The following is a 16,228-nucleotide window of genomic DNA, read 5'->3' on the forward strand; positions in this document are numbered from 1 at the left end:
CTAGGGTACTTACGTCAGTGTCCTTTTGATTGTACTTGACAAAAGATCTGAAGTGAAATTTTTATTTTCATGGCCAAGTCTAAATTATATTTCCCACCATGAATCCCTGACAAGCAAAACCGTGACACTGATTAAACCTTCATTTAAATCTTCCGAGATGGAATTGATGTTTTGTTTTTGTTTTTTCGAGGTGTGAAGTTAAAGATGTACTATTCCAAGTGGCAATGTCACACACGTTCAATCTGAAGAACAGGACTGCAGCTTGAAAAAGTGCTTCCTTACCATGTGGTTCAGCTTTGGGAGTGGTGGCTCTCAGGTTTATAACAGGACTCCCAAAGTTTGTGAAGCCATGGAAACCAAACGCATCTGAAACGTTTCTCCTCAGATTATGCAGAAAAAAAAATCTTAAGAGCTCATTTTACTGTTTGCTTAAATCCATGCTACCCTGTACTTATAACAACATTAAACATCACTTATCTTGAATTTGTTTATGGTTGTGTCTTTCATTTTAAGGGCAGTTTATTATGACTGTCTCCAAATGAAATATTGATTAGCTTTTGATTGGCCTGTAATGGCCAGAGTAAGGAAATCTCTGTATGTATGTGACAATGGCAATGTGTTTTACTCAACTTCGATGATTCTGCCAGTCCTTGGGATATCGTCATTCCTAAAGTATAAGTAAATTGTAAAAAATTATTTCCATTTGCATGTTCACTGCCACCGAGTTGTGAAGACAAATATTTTATATACACAAATATTCAGCAATATCACAGCAATATCAGTGTGAGCTCAATGGTCTGCTGCTCAATGGTCTGCTGCCCCATACAGAGACTGAGACTATCTTTATCAAGCAGGGTAAATTTATAAACGCATCTTTCTCTATTCATTGTAAATCTCCATCCAGACTAAAACAAAGCTTTGGTTAAAAACACTGTTATATCGATACACAAACGTGGTATGTTACTCTTAGAAGCAGCCAGGCTGTTTTTTAAATTTTTTATCTTGATTCACAAAAGTCTGATTTATTCTGTTTATTCTGTTTATTGGTTGGGTGTTCAGGTTATACCTGCTCTGTCAGTAACTGGTGATGAGCTTATAAAGCTTTGAGGCTTTTCCTCTCTTTGTGCTGCAAAATGTCCAAGAAGCTGATTTGAATAATTGAAAAAATATTACATTTTTTATTGCTTTAGTAAAAAGAGAGGTTATGTATATGTCAGTAAAGTAATGAATAGATTGTGAAAAAAAAAACATACATACATATAAAACCTTTATGTTAACCTTTATTCTAATCTGCAGAGGTATAGAAGACAGCCCAGTTGTACAACAGAGTTACAGAGTAGAGGCTGTGGTGCTTGTCCTGCAAATATATGGCATTCCACTCTCACCACAATATGCATAAACAATAAAAATTAATCAAGCAAACAATGCTAGAAATTTGGCATTCTGTTTTTTTTCTGTAAATGGACCACTTGCTAAACCTTGCTAAACAAAATTTATTAAAGATTTTTCTTTTGGGGGGCACATAGAGTACTCACAAAACGTTTTATATAACTGCTACTTAAGAATTCAAAGAAGCATTCAAGATATACTATAGTTAAATAAAATCTTTAAAAAAATCAAATGTTCAAGTGCAATACAAGGCATCATATCTTCTTTTCAACACAAGTAGTCAAAAAGGAAAAAAACTTTTTCACCACTACCCTTTTGTGTGGACATTGCATTGAAAATGTAGAATGACTAGGTTGTGCGCATGCGTGGGAGATGCTCGGGAACCATACAGATGTTTCAGCAGCAATCAGAACCTTATTCTGCAAGAACAGTTAAACAGTTAAGCAAAAAGTGTAGGAATTACATTTGCTTTAATTTTACCAATTTTATTTCCTTTTTAATTTGCTCTGGTCTTTACTGACACCTGTATTTAGTATCTTGACAGGACATCTGGTTATTATACTGTTGTTCCTAATTTTAGTGCAAAGAATGAAGTGAAACAGTGAAGCACTGCAGTACCAGTGACATTTGGAACCATGGACTTCATCAGTCATTTTCTTTAGATATTAGCTTTGATAAAATGTATTAAAAGTGCCACTCACTGAAATGAAACAAGCATCAGAGTTTTGGCATGTTCTGCGACTATAAATTAATTTTGTTGTTTAAGAATCTTGAACGTCTTGTAAACATATTTTTTCAAGAATGTGAACATGCAACAAATTATTGATTCATAGCTTATTTTCAAATATTTTACTTTATTTTACAGTTTCCATAGTAATGTGCTAGTTTTTGTGCACTGGAACTATATTTTACAGGTAACGTGGTTCCAAAGACATGTTTTTATTATCTATTTATTTCAAATAAGACTTTATCATGTATACCCTTCAACTTTGTTTCCTTTTAAAAAAAAGTGCATACACACTCACTTCAATGTGTTAGCACACTTTATGTACCCATCTGAGAGGAAGCACAGTGAAATGACAAATGAGGCCCCCGAAATGATTTCAATATGTTGACTGAAGAATCATCACAATGCTGTGTGAGCATTTTGTTTCATATAGAGCCTAATGATGTTGGGACATTCAGGAGTCATGCCCCTGATGCAACTGTAATCCTGGTGATTACAGAGAGCTCACAACCTCTCAAGGACTGATCACAGAGCTCTGGACAGCTACTCCAGTCACTTCACAGGTGGCCTTTGTATGTGTGGGCATCTGTATATGAGAAAGACATAGACAAGGAGACAGACTGGAGAACACAGACGTAAACTGGGAGCAGACTATGGCACAGCACACAATGAACATGTTAATTTCGCTGTGCAGGTCTCTTCTTTGCTGAATGAATACAAAATCTCAGTTAAGCTAACATTAAGCCTTCGGCTGTGAGTGTCAGCTTTTTGGCTGGTTTTCAGAACTTTACTTTGCCTCATCCCACCTGAGGCCGTGTTTAGGAAGACTAGAGCTGCTGCCGTACATCTCATGATGTTCCCTAATACTCTTGAGCCCCACAGGTATGAGCTTCAAACAGGCACGAGACGCCTCTGTCTCCACTGACAGAGCAGAGACTGGGACTAATCGCAGCGGGCGCCACACACTTCAGGAAGGTAGCAATTTTCCATCATTACTGTTAAATCCTGCTTAAAAGAACCGGATTCCACCGACCTAATTACAAGGTGTTAATAATAACAATCTAATGACAGTCATTTTAAAGCCTGCCCAAATCCATAATCCATCTCCCAACTGACTCTCACATTTAGGTGTGTGCTTACCGTACAGTGATGTCTGAAATTTAAAAGCACCCTGATGCTTATTGATTGTCATTGTGGTTACTTGCACAATGTGTGTTAAGTCCTATGGAAGTGCTTGAATTAGGAGCTTGTGGAACTACAGTCACTGATGCTTTTCAACCCCGCTGCTCCTCATGCTCTGAACACAGCCAGGCAATCCACCAGCCTAATTGCAGGATGGGAAAGGTTTTAGCAGACATTCCATTGATTCACATATTTAAGTAGATCCCCCCCCCCCCCCAGAAAATAGCAGGCCTTAATTCCTATGCATCAGTTCGGGACATTAAGACTATTTTCCATGTGCTTTGAGTGTCAAACAAAAGTTTGCCGTTCGCAGAGCGGTTGGTTGCTGTCAGTAATTATAATAAAACCTGTGAGCTATTTTCAAAAGACACTTCTCCCTGTGTAATTAAATGAGGATGCTGTGACAGCGGTACTGACGTGTTGCTGACCTGCAGTCTAGATGGGAGGTGTGCGCCACCACTGGAATCCCCAAACACACCGTCCAATCACAAATCATCTCCGGACGCTTCATTGGCTGAAAGAGCTGAGTCCCTCCCAGAGTTTTCCCAGCTCCAACTTTGGGAGAATGCTCAAGTTATTTGGAAATTCTCTTCGTGTGGACTCTGTATGTTTGCAGCGCATAAGCAAAAGTTATGTGTCCTCTGGCTTGGCATTAAGTATCGATTCCGGCCCCCCAAAAGAAAGCATGTTTTTCCCTGGAGAGGGAAGAGACGAATTCCCAGCAGACAAGGATGTAGAACCACTGCGGCTAAAGAAGCGCACGGCGCAGGTGTCCCGCCTGCCCTTCAGCGTCAGCGAGCTAATGTCGGTCCGGAGGCGACCGAGTGGGACAGAGAGAGAAAAGGGAGGAAACGCTTTCAGTGGAGATTCAGGACCCAGGCCGCATGAGATTTCCCAACAATTAGCTGTAATCAAATCAGAGCCAGAGGAAGTGGACAGTGCGTCTTGGAAATCCAACCCCATAAAGATGCCCGCATCACCTCGTAAGTGTTCTTTTTTATTTTTTTATTTTTTTGCTTTAATGACAAGCGATACATCACCCAGCCTTGAATCAGCGAGGGAGAGAGTTAGGTAGGAAGGGGGAAATCAAATTTCTCAAAGTTCATAATTGATCCATTTAAGGAGAATTCTAATACCAATAAATCAAATAATGAGACCAGTAAAGGGAAAAACTAAAAAAAATATAAAACAGTAATTTATTTTAAAAATAAATTTGTCCTTTATTGTTCAATTTTATAATAATTATAATTATTAATCACTTAATCTAAAAAAGAAAATAAATTGCCCATCACAATTCCCCAGTGACCTGATGATCAATTGTTTAAAGCATCCGAATAATCAGTTTACACTGATTTGGAAAATAGCCTTTGAATTTGCAAAACCACCATTTTGAAAAGCATCAAACAGGAAAGTTTTTAGCATTTCCCCTTGCTGGAATATTCAATTTGTTTTGATTTATTTATTTTGTCAAATAGGTTTCTGTGACTTAAGTAACTGTTTAGGCTCCTTTTCAGTGATTTTGATGTTAAACAAAGTGAAATATAATTACAGTTTAACTGTTTTCAGTTTGGTCAAATTTCGGCCTCACATTTTTTCTATTGGTCCTTCAGGGCAGCTCAGTCCAGCCGTCTGCTCCTTGAGGAAGCACAAAACCAATCGCAAGCCTCGTACTCCTTTCACCACCACACAGCTTCTGGCCCTGGAGAGAAAGTTTTGTCAGAAGCAGTACCTGTCTATCGCAGAGCGGGCTGAGTTCTCCTCCTCCCTGTCACTATCCGAGACCCAGGTCAAGATCTGGTTTCAGAACAGACGAGCTAAAGCTAAGAGGCTTCAGGAGGCTGAGGTGGAGAAGCTCAAAATAGCAGGTGGAGTTGGACCCAAAGCTGTATTCCATCCAGGTTTGTCAACTTTAGGTTTTCCTCTCAGTGTTAACATGCGGGCAGGGTCAGCAGCACTCTACGGACTGGGTTGCTCATACGGCTGCAGCCCCATTATCCCGGCCTCACATCTGGCAATGTACGCCTCACAAGTTGGCTACAGCTTGTTCCACCTCTCCTGAGGAGAAGACAGACATCTTGATCTGCATCTTGATATGTGTGTAAAAAGGAATGAAAAGAGTGATGCAGATGAAGAGCACAGTGATAAGAGACATGTCTTCAAAAGACTCGAAGTGGAGCTGAAGTTTCTTCATGATCTTGAGTTACAGGGGCATTTTATAAATGTCATCTTACCTTTTAAGAGACTCTTGAGAACTAAGGTATCAGCATCTTTTATACAGTTCTGTGCTGTTGCATATATCATAGCCTTTTGATTTGTTGTTGTATAATTCCAGCATCAGGACTTTTATTCTTGATTTGTTTGCCTTGAATATGCAGAGATATTTTAGATAATACTCCTTTTAGAGTAACAGGCTACAATTAGAGAATGGTATTCTGGGAAGTTGAAGTGTGTGCATGTCTGAAAGCCAAAGTGCTCAGTGGCACATATTTATTTGTCATGACCCTAACATTCATACATTATATGATAACTATGTTTTCCAAAGTCAGAATTGAATGTGTTGACATTAAATTAAAGCTTTTAGTTAAGTCTAGTTTTTTTCTTATTGCACTTGTATGGCATAGACAGTGGTTCATATGGGCTAACAGCAGCCTTGCTGGTATGCACTTTTCTAGTGATACACAACCCTTAATGGATGTTTCAGTTGCTTGTGACATCCAGCTGCTTTATATCTTCTCGTGCACTGTGTGCTCCACCTTTGAATTTTGTTGACATGATGTTATAAATTCCATATGAAAATGCAGCAACTCCCAACATTTGTTTCCCATGATCCTTGTGTTTTCTTATTTTTACTTTTCATAACTGGAAATGTACAGATGTTACTAAAACAATAACAATGGCGCCATTTCATTTGTGATCACCAGTAATACGTGATAATATTTTTCTGTCTGTAGTTGCATGTCAAAATCTCTTCTATGAACAAGAGCTGTTCAACTCATTAGCCTTCGATTAGAATGGATTTAGTTCCAATTCAGAAAGATTGGAACTAAATCAGTTCTGCTCCCTGCTGCACAGATAAGTAGTTTTGTCTGCCCTTTATGTTCTATGTTGTGTTCATAAAACTTTTTTTGTTAAATCTGTTGAGTTTATACTAACAAACTGTTTAGTTATCAGCATCACAACACTAAATCACTTGTGCCTACAGCACTGAAACAATCTTAAATATTTTGTATGCATTAAAAATGAAGGGGGTTCCTCTGTGATAGTGTTCTTAATCTAATGTTAATGCTAATGTAAAGAAAACGTTGAAGGCAATGTTGTATGCAATGAGTATTAATGTTAGTGTCTTTTTAAAGCCATGTATCGTCTGTCAAAGGATTTTGATTAAGGTACTTTTGAAATGAGGGACATATGCCGTGAATAACCACAACATATTAGTGAAACCACTGAAGAATTTACTGTATTAATCTGCTTAAAGCTTCGCATTGGGCATTGACATCTTGTAAAACAGTACGTCGGTCTGCAGCTCACATAAACTACGCACTGTGTGATTGGGTGGTCCAAGTTTAGAGGTGTTTCCCACTTTCCTTTAAAGATGTGAAATCGTGTTTCAAAAAGAATTTCTTTCAACTCACTCTTTGATACAACGAAGGTAAAGATCTGTGTGGCGTGAGCTGTAATGGACTCAGTGAACTTTGTAACACGGCATTAGAGCATACTGTCCCTTTGCAGTTAGTGTTTTAATTGTCCTTGTTCCTGACTCCAAAACCCTGTGAAATTATATGTGTAGATTCAGTGATAGCAGAAAGGGCATTTATATGGTCTCGTTTTCTTCCTCTCTCCTTCTGTAAACTTGGAAAAAAGCTTGTTACCATTAGCACATATTTCACAGCTCATTTGCTCACATGCATTTTGAAATTAAACCCAGCATTAAGCTGATAGTCAGGTCTTTAATAGCTTTGATTGCCCAAGAACCACAGCCTTTATTTTCAGATATTTGTGTGAAGTCTTACTGGAGGAAATGATCCAAGCCAAAAGTGGATCAGCTGACCTATGATTATAAAAAAGTCTTAAAGTGATTAAAGACATACAAATAAAGCCATGTAAAAGGAATCAAGATCAAACAAAATAGACGTACAAATTTTCTCATAATGTTATGGCAATAAAGTCTGTCATTTAACTCTAATAATATCTAATCAAGGTTTCTCAGTCAATGAATGTTCAAGTCATGCTGGGTTGATTATATCTTCAGCCAAGTGAACAAGACATCCAGAAAAACTCACATCAGACAGGTTCATATTTTTTCAGGGACATCACTGTCATCAGTGTCCTATATTTAGACATGCGCTAATCATTTCTCCTCTCAATCCTGGTCATAAAAGAGTTACCCTCATAAATGTATTACAATCTAGGAATACAAACACTATGAACCTTAGATGTCTGAAATGGACAATGCAGGTGCATCTGTGTATTTGGTGGAAATTTTGGTACTGAAATTACTCATTTTGTCTGAAAGACAATATAAAGTATTGTATGTAATGACTGTTCATTTCATTTCTGTTCCCTTTTCTTACTTCACCATTAAGGTAAGTTCAAGACAGTCAATTACTACATGTATAGCTATGGGCACGAGTTATTTTTTAAAATTATGAGTGTACATGTATTGTCATTATTATTATTATTATGTTGCATGAAAATGCTTTAATGTCAGTGGTCTGTTCTAATGAAGAAATGCTGTTTGAATTGTACATAAAGGTGCCCGAGGAGTGTTTGAAAGTCTGTGATCCCTTGGGCTTGTCTCTATTTCTGCATTAACATGACCTAAAACATGAACGCAATTGTATGCAAATTCCTCATTAATTGTAGAAAACTATATAAAATATTTTCAGGTGGCTAGTATGTAAACCTCTAGAATCATCAATTAAGTTGGAGTTAATGGGGTTTTAATCAGGTTAGAGTCTGTGAGGCCTCACTTTTTTATGAAGAGAAATGTGTTTTCACAAAGTTTGATCTTGACAGCACATGTTTGTGGAAGTGTGAACCACAGTGGTGTGCATGGCAGCGATGCAAGGAGGAAGTCACTACTCTCCAAGAACTTTGCTGCATGTCTGCAGTTTCCTCAATGCCAAATGCAGAAGTCAGAAGGCTCTGACTGAAAAACGTTCTCTGGATGGATTAAACTAAAGTAGAACTTTAAACCAGAATGAGAAGAATTATTTCTTACAATGATCAAACACTGTATTCCAGCACAAGAACCTTATCCGATCTTTGAATTATGCTGGTGGCATTACTATGATCTTTACTGTTGTCCTGGACCCGGACGGCTTATCATCATTTATGGAGCTATGAATTTTGAGTTACACAAGTAAATTTTGCCCCCCCGCCCCCCGAAATAAGTTAAGGTATGCATCTGTAACCTGAAAAAACAGAGTCCATTCTATTGAGATCCCACACTTTGAAGGAGTACTTTGAAGCCACTTTAATATTATCATTTAAAATCAATTTTATGAACAGAGGTGCCTTTATGCAACATATTAATTAAAACAAAATGCAAGAATCATAATGAAGAAGAGAAGAGGTTCATTATACGGTAAGAACAGAAGGAAATGCACAATACCAAATGTTGTTGTACTGTCCAGACCACAAAGACACACTTCATTTGTCCAATCCAGTCAAAGTTCATAATATCAACTAAATATTAAAAAGCATTTTTGCACAGAACAAGACTGTGTTTTGCAAACAAAGCTATTAAATACCTTACAATCTGCTCAGTATTCAAGCACTTGTGTATATTAATATGGGAGTCCTGTTCTTAACCTTTAGATCTTGCAGTTTGGTCATAAATCCACAAGGTGTAGCTCCCTCCCATCTGTTAATGGACTGATTTTAACAAAGCCATACACCTCCTCTCTCATATGAATAACTATTTCGGACATTTAAAGGAAATTGCAGAGCACACCTTAAGTAACAATATATTATGTTATATAGATCCGTCCTCTCATTTGTCTTAACACATTTTCACAATAATAAGTAGCCATATAATTACTTATGTTACACGGGCATTTGATTTAATTTGACTTAACTTGATTTTTAAATCAGTTCAAAAATGCATTTAAGATAAGACAAAGCAGTCAGAGCCACTGTGTTAAAAGAGAACAGCAGTCAGTTTGGGATTTCTCACTGCCCCTCTCTACTCCTGTCTCAGCCTGTTAGGCACATCTGAGATTTGGAGGAACACTTCACTGTCTAACTGCATGCAGTACGCACACATAGCGGACAGACAGAAATGTTTTACAAGAGTGGCAGTAATGTGATGTTCAAATATGACAAACAAAAAAAGAGTGGGGTTTTGTGAGAATGAGATTTGTTTTTTGTATGTTTGTTTTTACCCCACACACCTTAGACCCCAGGAGAGCAAAGCATTGACATCTGTATTGTTCGAAGTGCTGTAATTAGAAGACATGCTTTCATCTCATCTTCAAAGCTGTGGAGCAGGTGTGTGTCCCAGAACAATCTCTGCTTTATTCTGCATCTTTGTTGTGGATTTTCAGGTTTTCCATCTTTTTTCTCTGCTTTTCTGTCCCAATTTTATCATGAGTATTTATACAGAGGAGTAACAAATTCAAGGAGAAACCTGAGTAAATGAGGTTAACATTTTGTAAAACAAGTTTATACTTCTAAAAGATATCCCTTCACTTGGTTGTTGATGAGATATCTTTTATAAGAATTGTGTTACATTCCTTAAGTTCCTGAGACCAGGCGTGCACAAACTGCAGCACCAGGCTTAGATGCAGTAACAATTGACAGATTCCTCACAAGGGAACATTTGCTTAACTGACCAACATGAGTTCATGCACACACGTCTATGTTCATCATTCATGGGGTCAACTCACCCAGGCTACAGTAAAACAATATAATATTTCCATGAGTTTTTCAGAAACAAAAATTAGTGGAAGCCGAGAGAGATTAAGATATCAGTTATACAATTATGCTTTTATTGTAGCGTATTTATGTGTATTCTAGGTCATACAGTACATGTATGCTTTGCCATACAATATGATATCCTGACCAGAAGTCTAATGTAACTGTCAGTTTCTATCATATGTGTTTGTGTGGTTCTGATTCACTCAGTTACTCTATCTATGTAAAAGGCTGGGAGAACATATCCCTCCGCTGCCACTCTGGGGACCAAAAAAAAGAAAAAAAGGTGGGGTTTTGCTAAATGCACTGTAACTTTGAAAGACACAACTATATTAAATTTAATACAGTACAAAGACATACCTCTACATTTCAATATTTGCAGGCCAGCTCAAAAAACTTTAAGTACTTTATAAGTACTCCATAAGCCCTATGTGCCCGACTCTAACCCCCAAATCAACATTAAATCAAGTCATCACTTTAAAATTGAGTCTTTTAAGGAAGGTATTGTTTTAGTTCCCATAATATAAGTAGTATATGGTTTACACACACGCACATACTCACACAGAGACAGACTTCGTCCTCTGTGCTCAGAGTAATCCCACCTCTAGCAGTTCCTTTTGTTTAGTTCTTTCATCTGGTTTTAGAGAGGTTTCCCTCAGTCAGGTCGGCCAAACATGACCTACTTAAATATAAAGACACACCTAAAAGCTTTGGCTTTGAGGTCACAAAACAGAAAGCTACGTCTGGAGTTACGTCTTTTTTTTTTTGTTAAGCTCTAAGGCACTGATGAGAGCAAGGATAAGAACTCATCACAGAAATGAGAACAGCACACTCCAGGATATAATCCATTTTTATATTTGTGCTATTTAAGGCTTGAAACACATCTCTCACCCTCTTTTTGTCTGTCTCTTTCTCGGACTCTCAACCCCTGTGGACTTTGTTCCCAGGGTGGTGTTGTTGGAGAACTGCTCCCACCCCTTTAGTGCACCAGCCAGTGTGTGGTCATAATCATTTGTGTCTACTCCTGTGAAGCCCTGATTGTGAAGGCCTGAGATAAACACACATGGATTCAACATTGTTCTTGACTTATGAGTTTAATTAACAACATGAAGTTAAATGTTCTGTTTGTAGTACTGCGTATTAGCCCTGTACAAAGCTGGGGACTCCAAATTTTATCACATAGACTTATGATTTCAGAATTACAGCTCTTTCATAACAACTCGAAGTTCCATACAATTGAAGCATAATGGCACCATTTTCAGGCCTGTTTTGGCTCGAAACACTCAAATATGTGGGCACACAGCAGTTTGATCACAAAAACATCGGGGGTAGGATTGGGTAGAGTGAGGCACTAAATAAAAAAAAGTTGTGGTCTGCCTTAAGAAATCAATACTTCGTGAACAGTTTATACGACATACTCACTCATATTTCACAGGAGGAAAGTCTGGATGTAGTCTACAGGTTTAACTCACCCATCGCCTATGGATAAGGGTCGGTCTTATAATAACTGGTTGGGTAAGGTGCACACAATTTAGACAGTTTCACAGGCAACAGGTCTGTCTACCTTTGTGGCTACTTTGGTGGATTTAAGGTGTGTTTTAAAAACTGGACCTGTGCAAGACTGAAAAATTTTTTGTTTTCCCCAAATTTGTTTTACCATAAGGCTGCAAAGTAAGATACATATAATGACAGAGTCTTTTTATGGTCTGAAGTGCCTTTTCTACACAGTACACTTCCATGTCAACTGAACAAGCACCTTGCAGTGAGATCCATACATTGTCTTGTGGGAGGTTTATACCCTCCGTCTGTGGCTTTTCAGAGCAGGGCCATCTGTAGCCCTCACCATTGTTCCAGATCTATGCGGCTGCTCTGTCTCCTGAGATTCAATGAGTAATCAGTTTCCCCCATTGCCTCTTGTATTAAAGGAGCTCTAGCCCTCCAACACCTTCTGGTACTTTAATAATAAGCTTGCTAACATAAAATATGGAAGAATGCTGAAAATTCAAAGAAGAATGACAAATTACTTTAGAATTACATTGGATGATGTTTTGACCCCAGGAGTAGTTTTTGTATGGTTTAATTTTCTAGTCATCACACACGCACACACACACACACACACACACACACACACATAGTAGTGCCTGTCTGCTCAGATATTGAATTATTGACAAACAGAAGGTGAGCTATGCAGGGGAGCCGATTTTCAAAATGGCACAATTTAAAAAAAATTACCATAGTCCTCAGAAAAATCATTCATCCCTACTTCCTCTCCTGTTCAGCATTAAGTACGAAAACATCCGTTTGAAGAAAAAAAAGAAATCCCTTGTTAACATAAAGAGCTACCATTTGCCTTTGGTTAAAATTAATGCGAGGGCGGCTGTAGCTCAGTTAGTAAGGTACACAGTCCACAGTCAGTGGTTCGGTTCTCAGTTCTGGCTACGTGTCAAAGTGTCCTTGGGCAAGACAAGTTGTTCACAGTGGGTCAGTTAAGCACCTTGCATGGCAGCCACCACGATTGGCATGTTTGAATTGGTGAACGAAAAGAAACATTGTAAAGCACTTTAGATAAAAGTGCTATATTTGGGTGTATTGTCATCTGGCATTGTTTCCAGAAAATGAATTATACACACTAATATGACTTATATTAGTCATATCACTAATATGACTTATAGTAGTCATATCATTTCAACGATTTATTGAGATTATTGGTTTCCATTGCATGTATCCTAATGACTTTGGTGACCTCCTAATTTTTTCCTCTAGCTCCTCCAGCTGTTACATTCATTGCCATTAAATTTTTGAACAGATATTTATGGCCTCCTCCAGCTGAAATGTAATAATTTAATGTAAACTATATCAAGTCATTTGTATATGGCCACTTCTGTGGATTGTGACCCACAGTACTGACCTCTGTAAATTTTACTTTTGTACTGTAGTTTTATATTGTTCTAATCAACAAGTATTACTAACATTATGGCCACCTGTGCAAGTTAATGCAATCCAATAGATTGACTTTGCCATAAATTCTACTTTATAAGGTTATAATATAATAGTTTTCAATTTAAAACTGTCAGAAAAGTAATATGTCTACTATGTGTTTTTAATTGATTTCATAGTGGAGCCATACTGGTGTGCATTAAAGGAAGAAGTAGTTCTCATGATTTGGGCATCCTGTGGTGTCTTTAAACAAGCGGGCTGAACTGAAGCTGACCTGTCCTTGGACCTCTGTGTGGAGGAGCAGCAGCATAGAAAGAGTTGCTGAATTGTGAGATTTCTTTCATCTGACTGTATTATTTCCTGTTTTGTCTGCTACATGAATGTGTAGAAAACGAAGGAATGGGCTATTCTCTTGTTGTTTTCTTTGGTAAGAAAAAGGGTGCAGAGAAGTGGTCAGCCACTCTCCTAATGATATCACTGAAGGTGAGGGAAATGCCCGAGTTTTCAGCTGGTTGGTGTGGCCTGCTCAGTTAAGTGGAAGAAACAAAAGTGGTAAAATGTTTCTCAGCTCTCTGACTGTACGATTAAATGGAAGATCCAGATTTCTTGTTCCCACAGCTCCCCAGCTGTGTCTCTTATGTGTTTGTGTGAGTGTGTGTGCATGCGTGTGTGTGAGTGTGTGTGTGCCTGAGCATGTTTGCATCTGCTCTAGTGCAGTCCCATCTGAACTTTCCAGAGGGTAAAAGAGGCCCCTGCTGTGCTCTAGCCTGACAAGTTCTTTCCTGAAATAGACCAAATTGTGTCTGCTGTCTGCTTCCCCCCTATAGAATTGGAAAACAAGCACAAATGCACAGTTACAACACTGTTCTGCTGCAATAAGGATTGTTTTAAGTGTTTCTGTTCTGTCTTTATCTCCCTCCCCTCTTCTCCTTCCTGCTCTTTATCTGTCTCTCTGTTGGGGATGTTTGTTCAGCTTGTCATTGCTCAAGTGGGATGTCTGTTGCTGAGTGGTCTTCTGTAATATCCTCTCGCTGTGTTAATCCCTCTTTTCAGGTGCACAGCATTTAACCTAAAAATATACCTGGCTTCATATTGTACCAGGAGTCACCTGAACTCCTTTTTTATTCAGGGTTTTATTTAGGTTTTATTTTTCTTGCCATGTGTGTCATTTTCTCCAAATAGAACAGTATTTCATTGTAATGTTTACTGCAGTTAAAACATATCTTAGTTTCTAAACACTTCTAAGTTGTTATGAGCTATACAATCATTTGGGCAACTGGACTGGAATTTCAACTCAGACACCCCAGGGTTTGTTGCTGTTTTGGGTGACATAATATATGAGAGTAAAAATATGGAGGTGGCACAGTAAGATAAGCCAGTGAGAAAGGAATGAATTCTGCACATTCTGTGGGTGACTGTGGTGCAGGAGATAGAGCGGTCGTCCACTAATCCCCCCCCAGTTGCTGGTTCAATTCCTGCCAGCTCTATAGCAGCTCTGAGTATCAATAGGTGAAAAGCGCTACATAAATGCAGACCATTTCCATTTTTGTAAAATTGTATGAATCATCATCCCGCGTGTGTTCATCTGGCAACTGAAACTGCAAACAAAACACTTAATCATTGCAAACTATGTGAAAGTTGCTTCTGTAATGGAAATATCAAATACGTGGTAATATCTAAATAACTAGGTAATTTAGCTAATAGAGGTGTAATAGTTTCAGAATAAAAATGTAACATGATTATTATGGTGATTACCAAATTATAAAACATTATCAATTTATTCAAGTAATAACTCAGTATAACTTAGAATAAGCAATTGATATATCTATCTATATATCTATTGATATAATATTGGTGGCCAAGATCACATGCATAAGAATGTAAAAACTATACACCCAGAGCTGCATTAACCCTGTTTAACTTGGTTTTAAAATGTGTTTGAGAGATCCATTTAAATTCCAGATATGTTAAAGAGAGCTGTAAAATCCAATTGTAAAGAACCTATTTCTATTTAATTTCATTGTGTTGTCTAAAGTGGTAAAGCTGAGCGACATCCTCCACCCACCCACTGAACTTAATGAGTAACTCTGGAGATAGTCTCCGTGGCAATGCTGACACATGCTGAGGGAGGAAGACCACAAACACAATCAGATAGATGAGGTATTAAGGTCAGCAACTTAATAAATATAATAATACAGTTATTTCACCATTAGATAAATTTTACCCGCATTACCTTGTTGGTACTAAAATATTACACCCTTAATATCTTGTTACCATGATATTATTTCATTACCATGATATATTTATTACAGTGTTTTTTCTAAAACACTACGCCACAAATACCTTGCTATTACCGAGGATGATCTCCACTCAGGGCCATCTTTCCCAGACAGCAAGCTAAGCTGCAGCCCATGGACAACACAACTCATCATCATCCCTGGATTATTGTTCATTGTATCATTTCATCTTCTTTCACTAACAAAGCTTAGCAGTCATTTTACATGCCTCAGTGGTAGTTTCTATTTCACATAAAGTGACCAATATATCATATATGTCATAATTTCTCCGGAGAATTTAATGCTGCCAAAGAGATCAGATTTTTAGAGTGTAGTGAGATGTTAAATTAGTAGTTAGATAAATGGATCACTGAGGATGTTTACTGAACAGCTGCTGTGTTCGTCTTATAAGGAAGCCTGCTGCTTTTGTTCTGCTTGTGTTAATTAAGATAATTTCTTGCTTTCATTCATTCTTACTTCCTGCCACTGACAGATGGGGGCCTGATTGAATAAGCAATATAATAAATGCAGATGTGTTAACACAAGAGTGACTGAATGGTTTTATTACTATGATAATTATGTTCGTAGTTACTTCACCTCAGCACCTATGGAGAATTTTAGAGCAACATGTTAATCAGTGCTCTTCACCATCATTAACATCATCGTCACAGGACCTGTTTTTTTTTTTTGCAGAACTGTGTTTTACTTTCCAGTAAACTCATGCCTACACCAAAGCACAATGGGAGTGATTTGTAGTGTAGTCTACATGTTTAACTAACCCATTGTAGTGGAACAACAT

At 37.9% G+C, this 16,228-nt stretch overlaps 1 protein-coding gene across 1 annotated transcript; it reads left to right on the forward strand.

The window, feature by feature from the left end:
- Positions 1–3,722: 3,722 nt before the first annotated feature.
- Positions 3,723–8,422, forward strand: LOC137134601 (homeobox protein MSX-2-like). The gene is made up of 2 exons (XM_067519543.1): positions 3,723–4,281; positions 4,909–8,422. The coding sequence occupies exons 1-2, from the start codon at positions 3,738–3,740 to the stop codon at positions 5,355–5,357; spliced, it is 993 nt and encodes a 330-aa protein (XP_067375644.1). The 5' UTR covers positions 3,723–3,737; the 3' UTR covers positions 5,358–8,422.
- Positions 8,423–16,228: the final 7,806 nt, after the last annotated feature.

This window comes from Channa argus, chromosome 10 (assembly GCF_033026475.1).
Source record: "Channa argus isolate prfri chromosome 10, Channa argus male v1.0, whole genome shotgun sequence".
In the NCBI taxonomy this organism is placed as follows: Eukaryota; Metazoa; Chordata; class Actinopteri; order Anabantiformes; family Channidae; genus Channa; species Channa argus.

Bases quoted from the DNA above. Each gene is read 5' to 3' on its own strand.
- LOC137134601 (XM_067519543.1), top strand. From the start codon at position 3,738: ATGGGAGGTGTGCGCCACCACTGGAATCCCCAAACACACCGTCCAATC. The intron at 4,282-4,908 runs GTAAGTGTTCTT...TTGGTCCTTCAG, and splicing joins AAAGATGCCCGCATCACCTC to GGCAGCTCAGTCCAGCCGTC.